This window comes from Pteronotus mesoamericanus, unplaced genomic scaffold (genome assembly GCF_021234165.1).
Source record: "Pteronotus mesoamericanus isolate MK-2021 breed Mesoamerican mustached bat unplaced genomic scaffold, CSHL_Meso_final contig_46, whole genome shotgun sequence".
In the NCBI taxonomy this organism is placed as follows: domain Eukaryota; kingdom Metazoa; phylum Chordata; class Mammalia; order Chiroptera; family Mormoopidae; genus Pteronotus; species Pteronotus mesoamericanus.
This window is the reverse complement of record NW_026555170.1, coordinates 8,775,802-8,800,530: the sequence shown is the minus strand read 5'-3', so window position 1 is coordinate 8,800,530 and position 24,729 is coordinate 8,775,802. Positions and strand designations below refer to the sequence as shown.

Here is a 24,729-nt window from a genome sequence, read left to right as displayed (position 1 = left end):
TTTCACTCACTCATTCATCCAGTACATATTTAGTGAGCAACTATATATTCTAGGTATAGGGGAACGTAAGAGGTCCCTGCATTCACAGAGCTGACAGTAAGTATGGCGCTATAAATGTGAAAGCACTAACAAATCTGAAATGGTTACAATGGGGAAATAGAGTGTTATTGGATCACATACTAGAAAGACCTTACTTAGCTAACAGGGCCAGCGCAAGTCTCCCAAAGAAAAAGATGTTTAATCTAAGTGCCAAAGGATAAAAAGGGCTACCAGGTAAGAAGTGAGGGAAAAGATTTCTTAGGTGGGAAACAGCATGCTGAGGGCAGTACGGAGAGAAACTGTTTGGAAATCATAAAGAGGCGGCGACAGCCAATTTGGTTCTGGTAGAGAGAATGCGAGGCAGAGAGGCCCGTTACCAGGGCATTAAGGGAATGGCAGATTGTGGACAGCAATATATCCCAGGTCAAATGTCAGTATAAGAATTTATCATATGCTCGCTACATGCCAGGTAACTGAGCATTTAAAGATATTTAAGGCATGTTTTCTTGCCCTCCAGGAACTCACATTCTGTAGTGGAGACAGACAGGGAAACCTGTAGTGAGATGAGTCAAACTAGATAGATGTTCAAGTAGTTCAGGGAAAGAATTATTAACCTTATCTGGCATTTTGGAAAACACTTCCTAGAAGTAATGCCTGAGCAGGGATTTGAAAAATGAGTATGAGTTCCCAAGCTGACAATGGCTTACCAGGTGAGGAACCAACATGTACAAAATTATAAGGCCATGAAAAAAATTACGACTTTTCCATGATAGAGCTCCTTGACAGCCCAGAGAAGAAAGTATTCTCATGTCCCTCAGAATTTAGGGCCTTTGCACCAAGATGAAGTCAGTCTGCAGGATGAGAAGGTACTTGAAGGAAAAGGCTTCATCCTCCTCATTTTTAAAAAATCACTAATGGAGCTCATCAGAGTACTTGGCTTAGAGAAAGCACTATCGGTAAATATGTATTTATAGAACAAATAACTATTTCTTGAATTAAAATCAGCTAAGTGATCCCTTATATACAGATGGAATAAAAGGAAATATACTTTAATATACTTTCCAGGAGCGGGGGAGGAGATTACCTAAGAAGGAAGGAGATTACCTAAGTGAAATCTCTTTGACTCTAAAAGTTGATTTCAAATTGAGGTGCCTGGGCCTCCCAAGTAAAGGAAGGCAACAAAAATGGGTGAGAATGACACAACATACAATGTACTCACAATTACACATGTGTAAGATTGAACATTTTTATTATTTTTAAAAAACTGTCTACAAATACTGAGATACTCAAGGATTTGGCAGAGTTGATATCATTCAGGCCGAGAAAAGCGAATTTAATAGTTCGTCTCTTCTCCCTCCCGTATCTGAGCCTTGAGTTTTAACAAACCATTTAAATTAACTTCAAAATGTCCTTGTAGATATTACTAAATTCTGTCCATACCAATGAATTCAGATGATGCCATTGTTTCCATGGTAACTAATGTACTTCAAAAGGAATAAAAATAGCAAAACTAACAACCAGGAAAGATGGAATAAAGTGGTATAAACAAGACATAACATTTCTCCTTGGCATTTGTGGAACACTTTCTAATTTCAAATGCTTTACCATTACTTAGACTCCAAGGTTCCTAAGTGCCAGAAGGACCTGAGGTTAGCAAGTCCACCGCACATTCATAGCTGGGATTCCTTACACAGTGTGGCTGTACCATGTCGTTCAACTGCTTACAGAGCTCGTTGCTGGAAAGTTCTCATTCTCAATCGCAAAATTACTGAGCACCTATTTTGTTCTGAAGATTTAGGAGATAATTAAGACACTCTACATTCTTTTAAATTTTTTTCTATTTATAGGGCGAATAATTAAAATACAGGGGTGAAAAAAGAGCTATACAAGGAAGATATAGGACAATGTCAAAAAAAGCCAACTTTGAGGGATTATGCATTTCCAAAGACTTTCATTTCCATTCCACTTCAGCCCTACATATCCGTGACCAACCCGTGGATGTTCTCAGGATCCAGAATTGCTCCAATTCTGAAACTTAAACTCCAACGTTAACTTTCTGATCACAAACAACTCTTACATTTCCTACCTAATCCTGCACGAGTCCTGTGAACCTTATGCAGCCTGAGGTCCTTCCCTTGGGAGTCATTCCTCATGCTATTTCCTTGCTGATATCCTCAACTTTTATCCTTTAGTGCCACTTACTTAGCAATTGCCTAACCTGGACTTAGTGACCATCTACCCCTTTTCCCCACTGCTATGTTCCATAAGGATTCTCTGTCCCACTTTCTGTCCTATGTCTAGAGAAGACTGTCAGAACAATTAGGAGATTATTTGCCTCTTCACTTGCAAGGGCAGTGTCAGATGCTTCGGGTAAGTAAAAATAACTTAAGGACCAAAAGTTATATTTGCTGACTTTGGCAACAACGGCCATTTAGACTGCCAACTAGCAAAGTGCACGGAGGACCTGTCCCATAGCCATCATTGCCTAAAGTGACAGCACCAATCGAAACAGTCTCTTGTTATACATACTGATAATTTACCAGGGAAAATAACAAAAAGATCTTGCTTCTGCTCTTTTGAAAACTCCCCTCACAGATTTCCTGATGCTTTGGAGTAAGTTGGACATAAGCCTCCACCCTTATCTTAAAGAATGAGAAATCAAGCATTCACTTATACACTGATAGCATGGCTGTTATTCTGACCTTGAAGTGGCAGTAACAGACCACTGGCCCTGGTATTTAATTTCTGCAAAAAAGAAGGGCTATAGATTATTTGGTCTCGTAATTTTTGGTAGATAGCCCTCTCTCTAACTCTCTGCTGATTTATATTTTAAAATCCCATAGAAGTCACATTATTTAGTTATCTGGGGGCATTACTTCTATCAGTTTGTCTCAGAGGGCATAATAGGAAGTCACATTGCTCAAACTAAGTGCTTCACTGAGGCAGTTTTCTGTCCTAGGTGGGCATTTGGTTACCATTGCTTTATAATTTTTCCAAGCTACAATTCACAACATAGAACAGCATCTTGTGGGTTTCATCATTCATTTATTCACATGTAAAAGCTGTCCCTGAAACACTTTCTGACCACAATTTTAGCACTGCTAGTGAAAACACCCTCAGATCACCTAGAAGGTAAGCAGACAGGCATTATCCTTATCAGGCTCCTCAATTTCCTAAAAGCATGTCAACCCAGAGCTCCACCCATGGCTCGTAACAAGTGCAGACAGCTCTGCACTAATTGGCAAGAGAGGAAAGGCAATTGTCAGAAAGGATCATCTCAATTCCACTGCTCTATTTTGTACTTCTCAGAAGCTCTCCTGAGAGAAAAACATCTATGAAAGTTCCCCAGAGAGTCTATTCATTCCACTACATCCCTAGATCTTATTCCATATCATAGTCTCATTGCATAATTTAATTAAACTTTAATAAAACAAAGACAAAGTAAACATACAGTTGGGAGGGTAGGAGGGGAGGAGAGAGAATAATGAGACCCCTGAAGTTAATCCACAGGCTGAAGTCTAAAAAGCTCTGCTCTATAAACTCTAAAATCTATCTCTGAATTAAGCAAGGCCACTAGAGAGCCATATAGATGAAAGTATCATATTGGCTTTGTTTTGAAATGCTTATTATAAACTGTCCACTTGCACAAGTCCACTTGCTTTTACTGTGGCACACTAGAAAGAAGAGCTTCTACTTAAGGTCAAGAAGGTAATGAGACTGTGTTTATGTCTATAGGGTTTCTTTTTTCTGGGAATCTAGAGTAGGCTTCCACCTCTCTAGTCTCAGCTCTGCTTCTCTTGAACATCAACCTCTTTTTTTAACCTCATCGAAATGGACAATTTTACAATATTCTCACATCTTTCTTTCCCTCTGGCTGATAGAAAATTAATGGCATACTTCTAACATGTATTTAAGTCCCTTAATGGCATGCAATTTGTTTATAGATTTCATTTCTGACTCCATTTGATTTTAGTTGTTCTTTGCCTTATTTTCATTATATCAATATTTTTAATTTGTTCTCTTTTGCCATGTTGTATAGAAATCCTTCGATACCATTTATAAGATGGTGAACTACAAAGGAGTTAAATTGTAGGAGACAGAAGGAAATATGACATCTTTTCCACCTGTGTTCCCACTGGTTATCTATTCAAGTGTATATACCTAATAATTTCCTCAAATACCCTTGTTATTTATTTATTTATTTATTTATTTATGGGGGGGTGTTGGTCAGTGAGAACTGTATTTGAGAGGTAGTACTTGTTCAGAAAGCTGATATTGGAAGGATATTTTAAAACACTTCTTTTTAAACAGTTTTATATATTGATTTTAGAGAGAGAGAGAGAAAGGAAAAGAGGGAGAGAGGAAGAGAGAGCGAGAGATGGACAAGAGACATCGATTTGTTGTTTCACTTATTCATGTTTTCATCGGTTGCATCTTGTATGTACCCTGATGGGAGATCGAACCCACAACCTTGGTATATAAAATGTGTATATATGTTTGCACCTAAATGTGTGTGTTTAAAGTAACCATAAGATGAAGTAGGGTTTTCATACAGACTTTTGCACAGAACTAAATTAAAACTTGGATTGTATTTCTTAATGACTTGCTTCTTCAGTTAGAAGTGTGTTGTAATTGTACAATAGTGAAGCATAAATACTTACAGGCACATGAACTTTTCGAAACATCTCAGCGCCCTTGTGTGCATCCATCAATGCAATGTCCTGGGGCGTGGAGACAATCACAGCACCTGACGAAAAGAAAACAGAAGGAGAGCAAAATAATGCTGTCATTTCATTATTTATGGATTACTTCCAAAATTATATTGCTTACATACTAAAAGAGTCTACTACATTAACTATTTATGTAATATGTATAAATTTTACATATATGAATGGGAAAGATGAGGAAATATCTACCTTGCTCTCGCCTATATTTGACTCCTCACTTCTAAAATTACAACTGACTGACCATGATTCAAGATCACAGATATATCATCAGAATCTCCTTCCCACTCAGACAATATGCTATTTGGAAGATGTACATCCTGGCTTACTTTAAAAAACCTAGTAGTCTACTTAGGAAGATCAAAAAATTAAGGATTACAACACAACATGCTAAGCATTATAACAGAGGTGTCCTATGGTGTTACAGAGTTCTAAAGAAGGAATAAAAACAAAATAACTAATTCAGATCCAAGATGGAAGAGGAGTGAGTGAAAGCTACACTTACCTCCCAGGACCAATCTGGAATTACAACTCAATTGTAAAGAAATTATCCTGAAAAACCAACTGAATACTAGCTGGAGAGAAGCCTTATAACCAAAGCCAGAAGAAAACACTTCATCACAATGAGACTGGTAGGCAGTGCAGAGGAGGCACAAGAGAATTGGCTGGGCTCCCATGGGCAGCAGCTGAAGTTTTAGATGGACATTTCAGTGGCAGGGGGCCCCTCTGAGAAGTGTGGGGTCTAAACCCCAAGCTGGGCTCCCCAGCCCATAGCACGAGGGCCCAAAAGGAACCCAAGAAACATCCAGCTGTGAAAAAAAAATCAGGGTTTCTGTCTGCTAGGGAAAGATGGCTGCAGACGCAGAGAACCTCGTCAAGGGCTAATGAACAAAATTTCATTTGCAGCCTTTTACCCTGGGCTCTGGCAGAGGGAGGGCAGAGTAGACTAGAGACTCTTGAGGAGAGTTTGGGGTCGGTGGTTCTGGGGAGAGAACTGAATGAACAGCTACCAGGATGCCTGTGCTGAGTCATTCCTATACTGCAGGGGACAACTCTCGCAAGCAGAGCATTTCTCCCCATATGGCACCAGCCTGAGGGGACACTATAGCCCTGCCCTCAGGAATTAATATGCCCACCTTGTGTTGCTTAAGCCAGGTTGCTGATTATAGCTTGAATATAGTTTAACAACCAGTCATCTTAGCAGCTTAGCAGCTGATCAGCTTAACAACTAAGGTGAAAAATACAAAGCAGTAGCCAAAATGGGAAGACAAAGAAATAGACCTCAAACGAAAGAACATGGGTATTCTTCAAAAGAAAAACTAGATGAAATGGAGGAAAGCAATTCATCAGATAGTTGAGAGTGATTATAAGGATACTCAACAGCATGAAAAAAGACATAGAAACCATAAAAAAAGGATGAGTCCGAAATTAAAATTGCAGATCTGAAATAAATAATACACCAGAAGGAATAAACAGTAGGTTAGATAAAGCAGAGGACTGAATCACTGATTTAGAAAACAAGGTAGAAAAAAACACCCAAGCAGAGCAGCAAAAAGAAAAAAGAATTTAAAAAAACTAAGGAGAGCCTAAGAAACATTTTGGCCAATATGAAGCTTAATAACATCTGCATCATGGGAATACCAGAAGGAGAAGAGAGTGAGCAAGAGATCAAGAACCTATTTGAAGAAATAATGACCAAAAACTTCCCTAAATTGGTGAAGGAAAAAGAAACACAAGTCCAGGAATCTTAGAGAGTCCCAAACAAGTTGGACCCAAAGAGGCCTGCACTGAGACACATCATAATTAAAATGACAAGACTCAAAGATAAGGAGTGAATCTTAAAAGCCATAAGAGAAAAGCAGATAGTTACATACAAGGGAGCACGAGTTAGACTGTCATCCAATTACTCAACAGAAACATTTCAAGTCAGAAGGGAGTGGCGTAAAATATTCAAGGTGATGAAAAGCAAGGGCCTACAACCAAGGCTACATTACCCAGTAAGGCTATCATTTAAAATTAAAAGAGAAAGAAAGAGCTTCCCAGACAAGAAAAAGCTAAAGGAGTTCTGTTAACACTAAACCAGTAGTGCAAACAAAAGTTAAAAGGATTGCTTTAAGAAGATAAAGAAAAAGAGGAAGGAAAGGAAAGAAAAAAAAAAACAAAAGAAATAGTATAACAATAAAATAGCAATAAATACATACCCATCAATATTCACCTTAAATGTAAATGCCTTAACTGCTCCAACCCAAATATATAGGTAGCTGAATAGATAAGAAAACAAGACCCATACATATGCTGCCTCCAAGAGACTCATCTCAGATCAAAAGATACACACAAACAAAAAGTAAAGGGATGGAAAAGATATTTCATGCAAATGGAAAGGAAAAGAAAGCTGGGGTAGCAGTACTTATATCTGAAAAGACAGACTTTAAAACCAAGGCTATAGTAACAGACAAAGGACACTACATAATGGTAAAGGGAACAATCCAAAAGGAGATATAACCCTAGTAAACATTTATGCACCCAGCATAGGAGCTACTAACATGTGAGGCAAATCTGGATAGATATAAAGGGAGAGATCGACAGAAATAGTCATAGAAGGGGATTTCCACAGCCCACTGACTTCAATGGATAGATCTTCTAGACAAAAAATCAAAAAGGATGTTACGGAAAGCCAGACTCAAGACACGATTCAGGGAACGGAGTAAGCCTTTATTCACACGCGCGGGCTCAGAGGAGGCAGTCTCCAAATTCTGAGCCCCGAATCGGGGTTAGATAGGGGTTTATAAGCCCTAGCATTCCGGCGGGAAATGGATGGGCGGAAGGGATTAGCATTTAGGTGGGAGATTGATGTGCTACCCCAGGCGGGGGAAGGGATGTGAAAACGGGCTACAGAAGCAGATAAGCAATGATTAACAGTTAACCTGGGAGGGGGTCTCTGGCTAGGCTGCTCCTCCCAAGTCATCTTGCCCTTATCAAGGAGACAACAGCCTTAAATGACACACTATATCAGATGGATTTAATTGATATCTTTAGAGCATTTCACCACAAAGCAGTAGATATACATTCTTTTCAAGTGCACATGGAATGTTCTCTAGGATAGACCACATGATAGGACAGAAAACAAGTCACAATAAATTTAGGAAGACTGAAATCATATCAAACATCTTCTCTGACCACAATGCTATCAAACTAGAAATCAATCACAAGAACACTGGAAAACACTCAAAGACATGGAAGCTGAATAACACATTATTAAACAATGAATGGGTCAACAACGAGATCAAGGAAGAAATCAAAAGATGCCTTGAAACAAATGGAAATGAGGACAAAACAATCCAAAATCTGTGGGACACTGGGAAAGCAATGCTAAGAGGGAAATTTATAGAATTACAGGCCTATTTCAAAAAAAGAAAAAAAAAAACAGAAAAAGCTCAAATAAACAATCTAGCTTCACACTTAAAGGAACTTGAAAAAGAACAACAAAGCACAAAGTGTGTAAAAGGAAAGATGTAATAAATATTAGAGCAGAAATAAATGAAATAGAGACTAAAAAAGGATACAAAAATGCAACGAATCCAAGAGCTGGTTCTTTGAAAAAAGAAACAAGATTGATAAATCTTTAACTAGACTCATCAAGAAAGAGAGAGGGCCCAAATAAATAAAATCAGAAATGAAAGAGGAGACGCAACAGTTGACACCAAAGAAATACAAAGGATTGCAAGAAAATATTATGAACAACAACCTAGATAAAATGGGTAAATTCCTAGACACATACAATCTCCCAAAATTAAATCAGGAAGAAACAGAAAATCTGAATAGACAGACTACACCTAGTGAAATTGAAGCAGTAATCAAAAAACTCCCAACAAACAAAAGCCCTGGACAGGATGGCTTCACAGGTGAATTTTACCAAACATTCTGAGAAGAACACACACCCCTCCTCAAAGTATTTTATAAAATTCATGAGAAGGAAAGGCTCCTCTCCTCATTTTATAAGGCCGGCATTATCCTCATTCCAAAACCACATAAAGACATTACAAAGAAAGAAAATTACAGGCCAATATCTCTGATGAACATACACGATAAAATCCTCAAGAAAATATTAGCAAACCAAATACAGCAATGCATCAAAAAGATCATACACCATGATTAAGTGGGATTTATTCCAGGAATGCAAGGTTGGTACAGTATTCTGAAATCAATAAATGTGATTCACCACATAAATAAAATGAAGGATAAATGCCACATGATCATATCCATATATATAGAAAAAACATTTGATAAAATCCAGCACCCATTTATGACAAAAACTCCCAGCAAAGTGAGGTTAGAGGGAACACACTTAAAACATAATACAGGCCATTTTTGACACATCCACTGTCAACATCATACTCAATGGACAAAGACTACAAGCATTCCCCTTATGATTGGGAACAAGATAGGGATGTCTGCTTTCACCTCTCTTATTCAACATAGTACTCGAGTCCTAACCACAGCAATAAGAAAAGAAGAAGGAATAAAGAACATCCAAGTTGGAAAGGAATAAGTAAAACTGTCATTATTTGCAGATGACATTATACTGTACACAGAAAACCCCAAAGATTCCACCAAGAAATTACTAGAGCTGATAAATGAATTCAGCAAAGTAGCAGGATACAAAACTAACATCCAGAAATCAGTTACATTTTTATATGCCAAATAACGAATTAATAGAAAGGGAAATTAAGAAAACAATCAATTCACAACTGCTACTAAAAGAATAAAATACCTGGGAATAAACCTAACCAAGGATGTAAAAGACCCATACTCAGAAAATTATAATCACTGAAGAAAGAAATTGAAGAAGATACAAATAAGTGAAAGCACATATCATGTTCACGATAGGAAGAATTAACATCATTAAAATGTCCATACTACCCAAAGCAGTCTATAGAGTAAACTCAATTCCTCTCAAGATTCCAGTGACATATTTCACAAAACTAGAACAAATATTTTAAAAATGTATATGTAACCACAAAGACGCCACATAGCAACAGCAATTCTGAAAAAGAAGAACAAAGTTGGAGGACTCACGCTACCTAATATGAAACTGTACTATAAGACCATAGTAATCAAAACAGATGGTACTGGCATAAAAACAGACACATATGTCAATGGAACAGAATAGAGAGTTCAAAAATAAACCCACCCCTCTACAGTCAATTAGTATTTGACAGAGGAAGCAAGCACATACAGTGGGCTAACGACAGTTTATTCAATAAATTGTGTTGAGAAAATTGGACAGATACATGCAGAAAAATGAAGCTAGATGATCTTCTTACACCACACACAAGAATAAATTCAAAATGGATCAAAGACTTAAATGTTAGACCCGAAACCATAACAAGCCTAAAAGAAAACATAGGCAGCAAAATCTCAGACATTGATCATAGCAATATTTTATTGGATATATCTCCCCAGGCAAGGGAAACAAAAGAAAAAATAAACAAATGGGACTATATCAAATTTAAAAGTTTTTGCAGAGCAAAGGAAAGTATCAACAAAATAAAAGAAAGAACCCACAGAATGGGAGAACAATTTGCAAATACATTGATAAGTGGTTAATATTCAAAATTTATAAAGAATTTACAAAACTCAACAACAAAAACAACCCCACTCAACAAAAAGACAAACAACCCAATTAAAAAATGGGCAAAGGTTTCTCCAAAGAGGACATACAGATTGGCTAACAGACATGTGAAAAGATCCTCAACATGACTAATCATCAGAGAGATGCAAATTAAAACCACAATGAGATACCATCTCACACCTGTCAGAATGGCTGTCATCAATAAATCAACAAACAAGTGCTGGCAAGAGTGTGGAGAAAGGCGAACCCTTTTGCACTGTTGCAGGGAATGCAGGCTGGTGCAGCCACCGTAAAAGTAGTATGGAGATACCTCAAAAAATTATAAAATGGATCTGCCTTTCAATCTAGCTATCCCGCTTCTGGGAATATACCTGAAGGAACTCAAAACACTAATTTGAAAGAACATAAGCACCCCTATATTCACTGCAATGCTACTTACAATTGCTAAGGTATGGAAGCAGCCCAAGTGTCCATCAGTAGATGAGAGGGTAAAACAACTATAGGACATTTACACAATGGAATACTATTCAACCATAAAAAAGATGAAAATTTTACCCTTTGTGACAGTACGGGTAGACCTAGAGAATATTATGCTAAGTGAAATAAGCCAGTCAGAGAAAGACAAATACCATATGTGCAATTCATATGTGCACATTTCATTCATATGTGCAATCTAATGAACACACGGAACTAACAAAGAAAATGGAGACAGACTCATATAGAGAATAGGATGACAGTTAGTGGGAGGGTGAGGGGGTGGAGGGATTGAACAAAAAGGAAAAAGGACTCACAGCCATGGACAACTTTGTGGTGATTCTGGGGGCAGGCGTGTATAAGGGGGCTAAATAGTAATAGAAAAAAATACAATAAAGATTAAGTCAAAAAAGGAAAAATGAGAAAAATATAACTAATTGAATCCAGTGGCGAGAAGGAGGAAGGTGATAATGAGTGGGGCGAGGAAGCAGGAGATAAGGAGATACAACAGAAAGTGTACAGAAAGATGATTCTGAAGCTCAGTCCTGTATTTATTACTATAGAAAACTCACCAGAGTGAAACACACCGTGGAGAATGGTTTGGTGGAGGCAAAAGTATGTGCTGAGCAAAATTTCAGATGCAGTATAGTGGTGGTCTGCACTAAGGTAGAACTGAAAGTAGGTGAAGATGGAGGCTTTTCTGGGTCTCCACTATTACTCTGCAGAAATCAGATGGTTCTCTGATATAGTGTTTTGAGATAAAGTGCAATGCAAGTTTTTCTTTAAGGGGGAATTATGATTCAGAGGCCTGGCTATGATTTGTAGTCTGAATTTCTTAAAGTTTGTGGTTTCTCCAAGATAATAACCTGAAAAACAATTAACACAAACATATCCTAGATCACCTGGGTTACCATCGACCTTATAACTAAATACACATTGCCATGACATTTCAAAGCCCCAAACCATCAAAGTGTCTGTATGTGGCAGCAGTACTTCGTCAGAGTTAATGAAACAGGTAGGATTAACAATGAATATTAACTCAGTTCAATTAACAATGAACTGAGCGCACCAACTGAAAGTCAGAGGATACTAGACCACTGTGTGCAGGGATATTTTAAAGAAGTCAGGATAGAGAAAAGTGGTAGCAGAACCAAGTTATCATCAATCATGTGGCAATATAGACACGCCAAACTCAAAAGAACTGCAAGAGCCACAAATTCATCTTGTAATCAGTATTTTCATTTCAGTAAAAACTTCTTCATCTTTCACATTATATTAATATCATTAATTTGTATTTTATTGATTTTGTATGTTTTACTTGTATTTAATTTGTAATTTAAGTTTTTAAAAATTATATAAGAGCTAAAAGCATAAGGAATTTATGTTTACACCTATATAAATAGTCTTAGAATAAACAAAGGTCAATATGGAACAGTTTTTTTTCCTTTAGAAGGAGGGTCTATTCATAATGCAATTTAGAGAAACATTAGCCTTGAAATCCAAACATAATCAGAATTCACATTTTTATTCCATAGTCAACTACTTATGTGACTAGGGCAAGAACGGAGATTCAGTTTCTTTGCCTACAAAATGGCATAGTAATATTTAGGTCACACGGTGAAGTAATTAAATGAACTAATGTACATGAGATGCTTGATGTGGTGCCTGGAAAGGGTAAACATTCCATAAATGGTAGCTGTTGTTAATAATATCATCATTATTATCTTTATTATTGTTTACAACTAAATGTCTTACAAGCTGCTGAGAAGTTCATTGTCATACTGCCATCAGGCAGCTCACCCTACTTTTCAAACTGTCCCATGGATCACTTCATCCTTGTATTTTGATTTGCTTTGCCCAAGAAACCAAAAACTGGTCAAAGTTCTCTTTCTACTCTTTTAAAGATGGGTGAAAATCACTTCCAGCAAAAATTATACTCAAATCTACTGTACACATACAATATATTTCCACAATTTATCACCTTCTAGATTCTGCTACCAATCTATTTCAGTGTTTTTTCATATCCAAGCATTTAGAAGGAATCTAATTCCAATTCTACCCCTATCTAGCTGTTTGACTAGCCTTGGACAGGTAACTCAGAACCACTCTAGCTCTGCTTCCTTAGCTGTAAAATTAATGCAAGGACTACATAGTCTCCAAGGTCTCAGCTTGCTCTCTGATTGTATGACTTAGCATTCCTTCTTAACTGTAGTTTCTGAAGCCGTCCCTGTTGAACCTGACTGCCTCAGTAAACTTATTTAAGTGAATGTGAAATGCGACCTCCTCCGAGAATTATGGCTCCTCAATCTCAGAGCCATTCTCTTTACATGTAAATGAATCCCCCTTGACTATTCCCTCCAAATTCTCTCATTTACCATATACTAGTATGTAGGGAGTTTTTCTATTGCATAAGCCCTTAAAAGTACATTTAGCTTTTTGGATATTAACATTTTATTGTTTTAAATATCCTTGGTGTGTTATTTGCATTACTACTACACAATATAGTTTCATGACCACTTATGATATTTCTTATTTTTTCAATCAAACAAAACTAACAGCACAATGACTTGCACAAAACAGGCACTAAACAAAGGATTGGCAACTTAAACAATGTTTCTATATTTTCAAATCATGTATCCTACAATACCACTGCATGAACTCTTACTAACTCAAACTAGGAGTTAAGAGTTCTAGATTCGTGTTTTGTTGACTATGCTAATGTACTATATAATCTTGAATAGCTCACTAAATCTCAATACATCTCAATGAACTCTTCTATACAACAAACCTATTTCCATTGGTTCCATTTAAAGAGCTGTTCCATTAAAAATATGTAAGTGTTATAAAAATATTCAGTGACATTACCTTGATAGCTCTAAGATCCTAGAGAGAGGAATTAAAGTCGTTTGGTTTTCTCTGTAGTATTTAACTCTCATTCAGTATTACAAATAGGCATCCATGCCATCTGAGTTTCTTTGCCGAGTAATCTAAATAGCACCATTCATACATCAATTAGTAACAACTTTGCGACAAGGATAATGATCATCTTCCATGTCCCATCAAATGCTCACAAAACATGTAAACATTCCATTGGAACTACCTGCCTAATTTGTAGAAGATTTTTAGTGTACTATTTTTTTTCTGAAATATATGTTAATTAAGTCCTTGATCACAGTACAATTAGTCTTTAGGACACTGTTCTGAGAAAAAAATTTCTAGACTTCTTAAAGAACAAAAATATAATTGACTCACACATTAATCACTACCTCTTTTGTTGTACCAAATTTTAATACATCATATAAGTAACCATTTCAGACTGCCCCTATGATGACCTTTAGGATTTATAAAGAAATAAAACAAACAAAAAACCCACAAAATCTTCATTAAAAGTAAATTTAATGATTAATCAATCTGTGCATCACAATGCAGATTTCTAGATGTTAACAAAATTATGTCAAATTTTTCTTGTTAATATCTCTCAACTTAAAATATGGCCCCCAAATATGATATTTCATACTATCTTTATGGTTCTTGGCTTTCTAATTTATAAATTTTAATTTTTCTCAGGGCTAATGGAACATGAACAAATATATATGAACCAATATGAACTAGTTTACATTCTTCCCCTTTTTACCATCACTGATTATGTCACTTGTTTGGTGATGGAGGGTTTGTTGGAAAACTTGTGCTCCCTCTACTGACCATAAAGAATGTCATAGCAACAAAGAAAATGTTTAGTTTGCAATAAATGGGATTATTTTCTGGGGGGAAGCACAGTACCATAAAACATATATCTGAAGATGAATTTTCTTTTTTTGGAAACATATTTTATTTATTATGCTGTTACAGTTGTCCCAACTTTTCCCTCTTTGCCTGCCTCTGCCCAGTACCCACATTCCCTCCAGGATTCCCCCTCTTAGTTCATGTCAAGGGGTCATGCCTATAAGTTCTTTGCCTTCTCTGTTTCCTATATTATTCTTAACATCCCCCTGTCTATTTTGTACTTACCAGTGATGCTTCTTAATCCCTACACCATTACCTCATACTTCCCTTTACCCCTCCCAGCTGATAACCCTCCATGTGATCTCCATATCTATGATTCTGTTCCTGTTCTCATTGTTTGCTTAGTTTGTTTTTGTAGATTCAGTTGTTGATAGTTGCAAATTTGTTGATATTTTAATGTTCATGGTTTTGATCTTCTTTTTCTTAAATAAGTCCCCTTAACATTTCATGTAATAATGGCTTGGTGATGATGAACTCCTTTAACTTAATCTTGTCTGGGAAGCACTGTATCTGCCCTTCAATTCTAAATCATAGCTTTGCTGTGGATAGAGTAATCTTGGCTGTAGGTCCTTGCTTTTCATCACTTTGAATACTGCTTGCCAGTCCCTTCTTGTCTACAAAGTGTATTCTGAGAAAACAGCTGATGGTCTTATGGGAACTCCTTTGAGGGTACCTCTCTACTTTTCTCTTGCTGCTTTTAAGATTCTCTCTTTAACATTTGGCATTTTAATTATGATGTGTCTTGGTGTGGTCCTCTTTAGTTACATCGTGTTTGGGACTCTCCGTGCTTCCTGAACTTGTAAGTTTATTTTCTTTGCCAAATTGGAGAAGTTTTCTTTCATTATTTTTTCAAATAAGTTTCCAATTTCTTGTACTTCTTCTCCTTCTGGCATCCCTATGATTCGGATGTTGGTACATTTGGCGATGTCCCAGAGGTAGCTTATACTATCCTTGTTGTTGTTTTTTTTTTTAATTCTTTTTTTCTTCTTGCTGTTCTGATCAAATACTTATTTTTTATGTTCCAAATCATTTATTCGAATCTTGACTTTACTCCCTCCACTGCTGGTTCCCTGCAGATTTTTCTTTATTTCACTTAGCATAACCTTCATTTCTTTGTGGGTCTTTTTTTTGGGGGGGGGGCCATATTCAAATGAGTTCTTTGAGTTCTCATTTAAGTTTTTTTGTTTTCTTTCTTTCTTTCTTTTTTTTCCCCCCCACTCAATGAGTTCTCTGATCACCAGTGTTTTGAACTCTGCATCTGATAGGTTGGTTATCTCTGTTTCATTTAGTTCTTTTTCTGGGGTTTTGTTCTATTCCTTCATTTGGACCATATTTCTTTGTCTCCTCAATTTGGCAGCCTCCCTGTTTGTTTGTGTGTATTAGGTAGAGCTGCTCTGACTCCCTGTCTTAGTACCATGGCCTATTGTAGAAAAGGCAACGGTAAATTGCATGGGGTGGAGTCTTAATCACCAGCGCAGGGCAACATGCTTCACCACTTTGTGGCTCTGTGTGGGGAGGGCTTGGACCAGGGACAGTGCCACTGCCTGGCTTCTGGAGGTTTGCCCAGTACTCACCCTTTGCATCTGCTGTCCTTTCAGCTACTGCCCTGGTGTTGAATCCCAGAGTGGGTAGTTCCACATATGTTTTAAGTTCATGCAGGCCCTTTAAGCAGAGTCTCCTGAAATTCTGGCAATTTCTTCCTCCACCTGAACCCCCACTAGTTTTTACAGATAGATGTTATGGCGATTTTTCTTCCTGGTGCTGGAACCCTGGGCTGTGTGGTCTGGTCCACGGCTGGGATGCTCACTTCTAAAGTATCCTTTCCAATTTTTATCCACCACACATGAATGTGGGACCACCCATTCCAGCACTGCCTCCTCTCCATGCATGCCTCATCATGACTCTACACCTTTCTGCCTATCTCCGCATCTCAACCCCACCTAACCTGTCTGGATGAAAGGGGCTTCTTTAAATCCTGCGTTGTCAGACTTCCATACAGCTCAATTTTCTGATGGTTCTCCATGTTTTTGTTTTGAGGTCAGTAATAATTCTTCCTGTTGTTGCATGAGGAGGTGAAGCATGTTCACCTACACCTCCATTGACTAGAAGTAGTACTTCCAGTCAAGGGTGAATTTTCTACCTATTTCTTAGGTCCAAATGATTATATAGTATTGTTTAAATGCTATCTCCAAAGCTGTAATTTTTAAAGGCTTTTAATCAGCTGAGATTTACTATAAAAGGTTAATTTACTAAAAAAGGATTCTGGCAAATAAGTAAACATCCTAAAATGTAATTATCTAGAGTATTGCCTTAATTGCTAATTCTCTTGACTATTAAGAGTGAAATCTATTTGTAACTGCATATCTGGGTTTGGGTAGTAGTTCAAAGTAGTTAAACAATTAAAATATATTATTCCAGATGTTAGAATGATGATAATTACACCAGTGTGGAACTATTCAATTATGCCATTCTAAGTCTCCAGGGCACGAACTGTATCTAATTCCCATGCTTGACTGAGAACTTCAGTGTTGGAACCTAAAAAATATGTACAACAAAAACTGCTTGTAACCATATGTGGACAATTCATTCTATGTCTTATATCTCTTAAGGAAATCAAGGTAAATTCAACTATGATTTAAAAGAACAAATTAACTGCTATATAGTTGATCTTCACAGTGCTCTAATATTTAGCACTTCTGATTCTCCTTGATTTATTTAAAGACAGCCAAAGAAAATAATCATTCAATTTCTGTTAGCTTAATATAAATAATAACAAAAATACAATTGTTTATAAAGTAGATTGGCTTTAGTATTTTTTTAGCTCTCCCATCTTTCTCTTCTACGACCCCCAAACTTCCTGAATTAGAAACATTATTTCCTATAAGATCAAGAAATGCCCACTAATATTAGTATCAGATTAAGTAACATGATTAAAAAGGCAAATTCACTTCTAGTGTACCCACAGACTATTTCAACAGGAAATACACATAATCATTTCATGAGTCACTGTTTTGGCCACTATGCGCCATTCCAACAAAGTAGAAAATTGACTATAGTCACAAAGGAGATATGTTTTTATTATTCATATAAAGATGAATCATTATTTTGCTCACTTTAGAAATGAATTTTGTTCAGGAAATTATGTCCTTTGCTGCCAAAAAAATTAATAAAACACAGTAATTAGTGGAAACCACAGTATTCCAAAGTCACTGGTGAGGAAGAAGATGTGCACTTTGGAACTTTAAGAATTCAAGTTCATCAAAGGAACCTGGATGCCTATTTGTTATTTAGGGACAAAGGCTGGCTCTTCAACAATTGAGTCAACAGGTAACGAGCTTCCAATCACCTCACCTTAATGAGGTTAAAAATTAATTCACCAGGGCTATCCAAACTGCCTTTCACTAAGGAACCACTAGAGAAAAGGGAGAATTTCAGAGGTTTTAAAGAGCTTGAGCGGAAACCAAATAGCTCTCTCAGGCTCACACTAGCTCTTTTCTCTCTCTTCTTTCTCTTCTCTATCACATATTCTCATCCTCCCTCATACTTCTAATGTTTCCAGTAAAGTTAAGATAAAATTCTCCCTTCTTTCCAGTGCTAAAGTCATCTTTATGCCAGTAAGTAAACACTGTGGGGGACCTACTTGTTGTACATATATGTCTCTACAATGCAGAAAGCTCTTTTGCTTAGATTTAATATTTTGCATTTCAAATTCTTTTAGATGCACATATAGCTCACCCTGCCCCTGCTCACAGTGAGCCACCACTGAAGGTTGCTTAATAACAGAACACATTCCTTTTTTATACACATCCTTTCTGTAATACAAACTCCAGAGAGGAAAACTGCTTCTCCCTAATTACTTAACTACCTAACTTTATTTAACCAGGTATATTTCAGGAAATACAGACTGAGACTATATATGGAAAAGGTTTGCTGCATTTCCAAATTCTGTCATACTTAAGATGTGAAGATATTCTCAGAGCTACACTTCAGGTTCTGATCAAATACCTTACATCTATGACCAAGCGCAAACATTTTAAAATGAGAGATTTTGGGACTTCTTTTTTTCAACGTGTAAATGTTTAATGTATTTAAAAGTAGCTCTTAATAGGAATCTGATTGCTATTATACTATTCACTGAACTTTAAAACATTAAGGAATTTTAGCTGTTGGTCATATCATGAAGAAAGTGCCTAGAAATTCTTAAAAGACAAAACTTAATAACTATCTCAGAAGCCTCCCATCCAAACACAGGCTAGATAACCACAGAATTCAAACATCAGAAAAGCTGTTCTAGACAAAATGACTGTGAACATTGACTATATAAAAATCATTTGGGAAAGCTTTTTAAATCCTGGGTCTTTAATTCTCAGACTATTTCTTTGAACAATTCACTAATACAGCATAAATTCTACCTGTACTATTGGGTTGGCCAAAAAGTCTGTTATGTTTTCTTACCATAAAACAAAATACACATTTTTCATTTTCACCAGTAACTCTACTGATTTGGATACTTTGAGTATGTCCGCTATCTCCCGCTATTGGCTTCTAGTGAGTAGAGGCCAGGGTTGCTGCTAAGCATCTTCCAATGCGTAAGACAGCCCCACAGGAAAGAATCATTTGGCCAAAACATCAATAGTACCAAGAAACTTCATAAACCACTTCTGACACATTCACTCAATCAGTCACAGAATCTTTTCCATACACTGCACAAATCCATTTCTGCATTTCAGTTGTGTATTTACCTTTCTTGAAATAATAAAGCATAAAATGCTGAAAATGTTGCATATTTCCTTCCATCTTAAATATTAAAATGATTGCACAAAAATGCACCAACTTTGCCAAGTTTCTTAAAAAAATGCATGTTGATATGATAGCTGTCACAATACAACCTAAAAAAGTTGTTTCAAATGAAGTTAAAGACAACTAAGCACTACTAGAGCCATCATAAGGAAAAAACATAATGGACTTTTTGGCCAACCCAATATATATTTGGCCCAAATAGAAGAGCCCTGAAAAGTTAATTTCTTCTTAAATTGCATTTGGAAACATTATTGTTCATTAACTAATGGTATTATACTTAATATTATCATTTGAATTCCAATTTAACAAGGACTAAAGTTTCAGACTGAGTACAACAAATGCCCTAAAAGATAAAACCCTGGAATACAGTTTTTAGTCTTTAGCACTTGGCCACAATTTATGGATCAACAAAGACAAATTTATTTTGTATATAACTTTTATAATTTTATGAATAAAACAATAACCTCTTCTACCTCATGTTATTCTTGCCAAATATTCATTACTATAACTCTACTCAACATTTGCATGGAAATACAGTACACCTGGAAAAAGTCTAAAATTGTCACTTTTAAAGTTTCATTCTGCAACTTGAAAACATAAATGAAGATTTAATACCTTTGAATACTAAGAAAAGTGATGACCTAAGTCTTCCACTTTGAAGGTCCAAGCATGTTTATGGCTTTACAGTTTGAGGTCATTATAAATTGCAAAATTATAAGGACACATAGCACTAAAATCCAAAGTAGCCAAGTATTTTCTTTTTGAGTTTTTAATGGTTTTCCTAAAGATTAGTATTGAATGGCTTTAAAGAATTACTCTTTTTAAATTCAAAAACAATTAAGAAAGGAAAAACCAGTTCTTTGAAAAAAATATTGTATTTACTTTACCTAAGTGAAACTACTATGTTTCTTTGGTTTTGAAAGAGTAAGTACCAGATAACCAAGAAAACTATTTCAAGTGATGGCTTGTGGTCATTCACTTATCTAACAATGGCAACAATATCTCTGACCCTCCACACTCCACTCAGGTTTCATGTTATAAAAACAGTCCAAATTGGTAGTCAAAGAGTATTACCATAAAAGAGAGAATTGATTAGGACCAGCAAAATTCGGATAGAGGGGAAAATACCAATGCAGACTTGTAGAGCTTTTCCTCAAGAATCTGTGATGAGTGAATAGCAGTTCAGTTACTGTAGCAATAGGCCCAATCGCTACAAGCAATGTGTCCTTTAAACAATGACTGAAATATTAAGGTGGCTTAATTTAAAATTCCTATGCCATCTCATTTAAATGAATGAGGGGAAAAAAGGCCTCTGGCTTTCTTCCCATCTATAGGGTCCAGATAGGAAGGATTTTAGACAGGAAGAGAGGACATCACCTCATTTTCATAATGTAATACCTGCTACATTATGAAATGTCTGCTAGTGAAGCTTGTCTTGAGTCCACCGATATTTAGCATATTATCTAGCTAACAATTCTGATACATACAGTAGCTTCTCCCTCTCTAGGAGAAAGAAATCAAAACAGGACCTACGCGAGGATGATCTGGCTGTTTTCGGTGCTATTTTCTGCCTTTTCCCTGGAAGACGGAGAGGACAAAGAACAGACTCTGATGGCTCCCCTCTCCACAGCTCACTCCCTGCCCTGCTATTATTGTAAGAATACTTTCCAGAAGTGTCATTCCTGCATCAATCTTTACTTAATAAAGGGGAACTTTTTTCATAAATCTATCCTATCCAAATAAACTCTTTATCCACTATTCCCCACTATACAAAATATACTTACATCCTTGCTTATCTACAATATAAACATTCTGTTCACAAATGTGATGACAGTACAATTTTGCCTTATGATTGTATGGGTTTTCATTAATTTGACTGTACTACTACTATCTCTACTAGCTTGCAAACTTAGAAGGCAGAAATATTTGCTTTGCAAATATTTGGGGGGGTAGGGGGCACAGAAAGAAAAAGATTTGCTTTGTGTTTCATCTCTTCCAAGCCACTAATTCACTATTATAATGAGGACCATGAAGAAGAGGAGCTCTTCTGGGTATTTCCCAGGTAATAACTCCACTACACTTCCTTTCCTTCCCAAGCTTTGCTTTATCCTCCACCCTTCTTTGTCCTCATCAGTGCCTGGGCAGCTGACCTCTGTGGTCTGCATCACCTGAGATTCCTTACCCTCTGGCTTCCTAAAGTGATCTGCCACTAGAAAGTATCAGCAAAAATATGAGACTGTAGGAGAAGAAAAAGGTTGAAATATTGTTACCTACCTCACACACTGCTTCACAATGCCTTGCAGGAGTTCTGGCCTTATCTGTGCTCCTCTGTGGCCACAAATCCCAAAAGGTAGCCTCTCTCCCATGGCTCCAGCAGTTGCCAGGCTGCTGACACAGTTCACTCGCTTGCCCCTTTAGGCAGTGGGACAGTGACTACTTCCTACTACCATTAGTCTCTGGGCACTGCACTGTCTCTTGTTGGCTTCACTAATGCTGCCCACACCTCTATCAGTAGTCCCTTCATTAAATTCTGCTCTATTAATTCCTTTTAAGGGGTGTCATCTGTACCTGCCAGGACCCTGACTAAAATAGTATCTTAATATAAATAACTTACTAAAATTATCCAGCCTCTCGCAAAAGAAAATATGCTTCCCCTGTTTCATGTTAAGCATAAACTCTTCACTGAATTCCAACAGTTAAAATCAAATTAAGATAGTCTTCAGGTAGTCTTATAGAGGACCTCAGTTGAAGCAAAGGAAGAAAAAATATTTTAGGTAATATATATTAGAATTAAAATACTAGCACTGTATATATTTTCAAATATTTCAAGGAACTTATAATGTTCCTCAAATAAATATTAATCCTCTTCTATTATTCAGTAATTCCTAAGAGTTCATCACTATGCATTTTTTAAAAACCCAGACGTCAACCCTAGACTCTACCCAATTCAGTATGTGGCAACAATGAATTTACAAGCTAAAAAACCAAAAAAACCAAAAAAAAAAAAAAAAAAAAACAACCCAGCAAAAACTCACCGAACTGCATCACCAAAAAAATAAAAAGTAGTAAAAAAGAATAAGGAACCAAAGTCAGCACTGACACCTCTGCCTTTTCCCCTTGACAAGTTCAACAAGACAAGAATAAATCCAAAGACTGTAAGTGGTTATTTCCCATCCTTTATCCTGTCTCTTTTCCCTCTAGCAATTATTACAACTACTAGGTTATTCTAATAAGTAATGATTCAGTAGTCCATGTAAGCTCAAATTTAAATTATTAGCTACTAATGTTATTAGCTACTAATGTTGCTGTCAACACATTTATCACTGTTGTTGCTACACAACACTTGTAATACAAATAAGAGAATGATTTTTTTCCTTTGACATTTCTTCTTATAATGAGCCTATCATCCATACCATGGAACAAAATGGAACACATAAAAAAGTTGCTAATTGGCATTCACAAAGAGGATCTTTTTGCTTGGACAGGTCTGTCTCCATGAATTTTCCAAAAGGATGTCTCTTTCCAAATATAAAACATTTAATTTCATTCTCAACATGGCTTGGAGAAATGCAAAGTTGATATAAAGGCTCTTCTAATTCATAACATTTCACCACACCATCCCCGACAAAAAAACTCTTTTAAAGTGTTCAAGTATTTTCTAAAAAATACCATATTATTTACATGCAGCTTTTAAATTTATTCTCTCACTCAATCCTTATAAGTCTGTGGGATGGTCAGCTGTTCAATAGGTAAGGATAAAAAGTCAGAGAGGTAGTATCTGGCTAAACATCCTTGCAAGTAAAAAGGAGAATTTCTTACTATTACCTTACAATGGAGTAATGACAATGATGCTCACTAGCAGTTTAATACAGAGCGTGCAAGAAACCAAACAGCAAGTGCTCACATGCATAAATATCTCAGAAACCAAAATAAAGTTAATACTAAAAGATATCAACTGACCATAAGGATATTATATATAGCACAGGAAAAATAACAGCATAAATAAATATAAACTACAATGTATTTTTCTCTCAAAGAGAGAGTGAAATAAAACGTATGTTTTTAAACCAATGCTTTCTTTAACTTATACTTACAGAAAAAACTTCTGAATAAAAGCAGTCGAGGTCAGAGAGATCACAGAGATGAGTTAGCAGGATGGTAAGAAAGATAAGGAGGGACAAATCTGTTCACAGAACAGTGAGAAATAATCAACTAGCCTTGCCATTTATTCAATCAATATTAACTGCATAACCCGTTGTTCAAAGTACTCTAAGAAATACTATGATGAATAAGAAAATATTCTTGCATTCAAGTAGCATACAGCCTAGTTGGGAAGGTAATACACACACACACACACACACACACACACACACACACACAGATGAAGCATTCATTAATTCAACATTTACTGAGAGGTTACAGGAAGGCACTGAGTTTGGCCCTGTGAGAAATACAAAAAATAAATGAAACAGACACTTGGCCCTCCAGGGAGTGACAGTCTGGTACAGGAGATAACACAGTTATGCAGGTTTTGAATGGAGAACGTGAGAAGGTCCAAATAAAATTCTGCATGAATTCCAAACAGGGAGAAGTGATTCCTAACAGGGGGTTTGGGGAAGATGTCAAGGAGTAGATATTTGAAATAAAAGGTATGCAGGACTTGGGTACCCACTGACTGGGGAGGAAAGACATTCTAAGTGAGGGTCAAATGTACATTAAAAGACTTTGGAAAGTAAAGGGAAGAGAGAGGGGGCAGTGAGTACATAAGGTTTTGGGGTAAAGATCTCAGGGTATATGACAGTCGGAAGGATGAGGAAGTCAATCCAGGGAATTCAAAAGGGAGTCTAAAACGCTTACGTGGTTGAACATATATGGGACATAGGAAAAAGTAGAACATAGAGTATCAAGAAGAATTCTAAAGTCAATGATAAGGGGAAAGGAAAATCAGGTTTATAATTAGAGAGTACCTAATTCACTTAGGCCTAGAAAGGCAGACATGAATCTGACAGGTTATTCTAGATTATATAAATTGGTGAAAGCCATTATTCAAATGAAGCCAGCAACCCTTTGGTTGACACGCTTCCCTCTAAGTCCTGAAAACTAAATCAATTTTGGTATTTCCTTAGATATGTTAACTGTGAAATGACACAGGCCTGAATAAAGCCAAACCTCAGAAACTAAGTCTTTAACAAACACACACACAGACACAATCACATGCATCCTCTGCCAACTTCCCTTCATATTTTTTTGGTAGGATACTTTAATTTTTTGCTATTT

At 36.5% G+C, this 24,729-nt stretch overlaps 1 protein-coding gene across 1 annotated transcript in view; it reads right to left on the bottom strand.

Moving 5' to 3' along the window:
• Positions 1 to 24,729, bottom strand: part of NUBPL (NUBP iron-sulfur cluster assembly factor, mitochondrial) — a 245,613-nt gene that overhangs the window by 23,114 nt on the left and 197,770 nt on the right. The window contains exon 8 of the mRNA XM_054577918.1: positions 4,701 to 4,786. Coding sequence (XP_054433893.1) covers positions 4,701 to 4,786 — 86 coding nt within the window. The remainder of the gene's footprint in view (positions 1 to 4,700; positions 4,787 to 24,729) is intronic.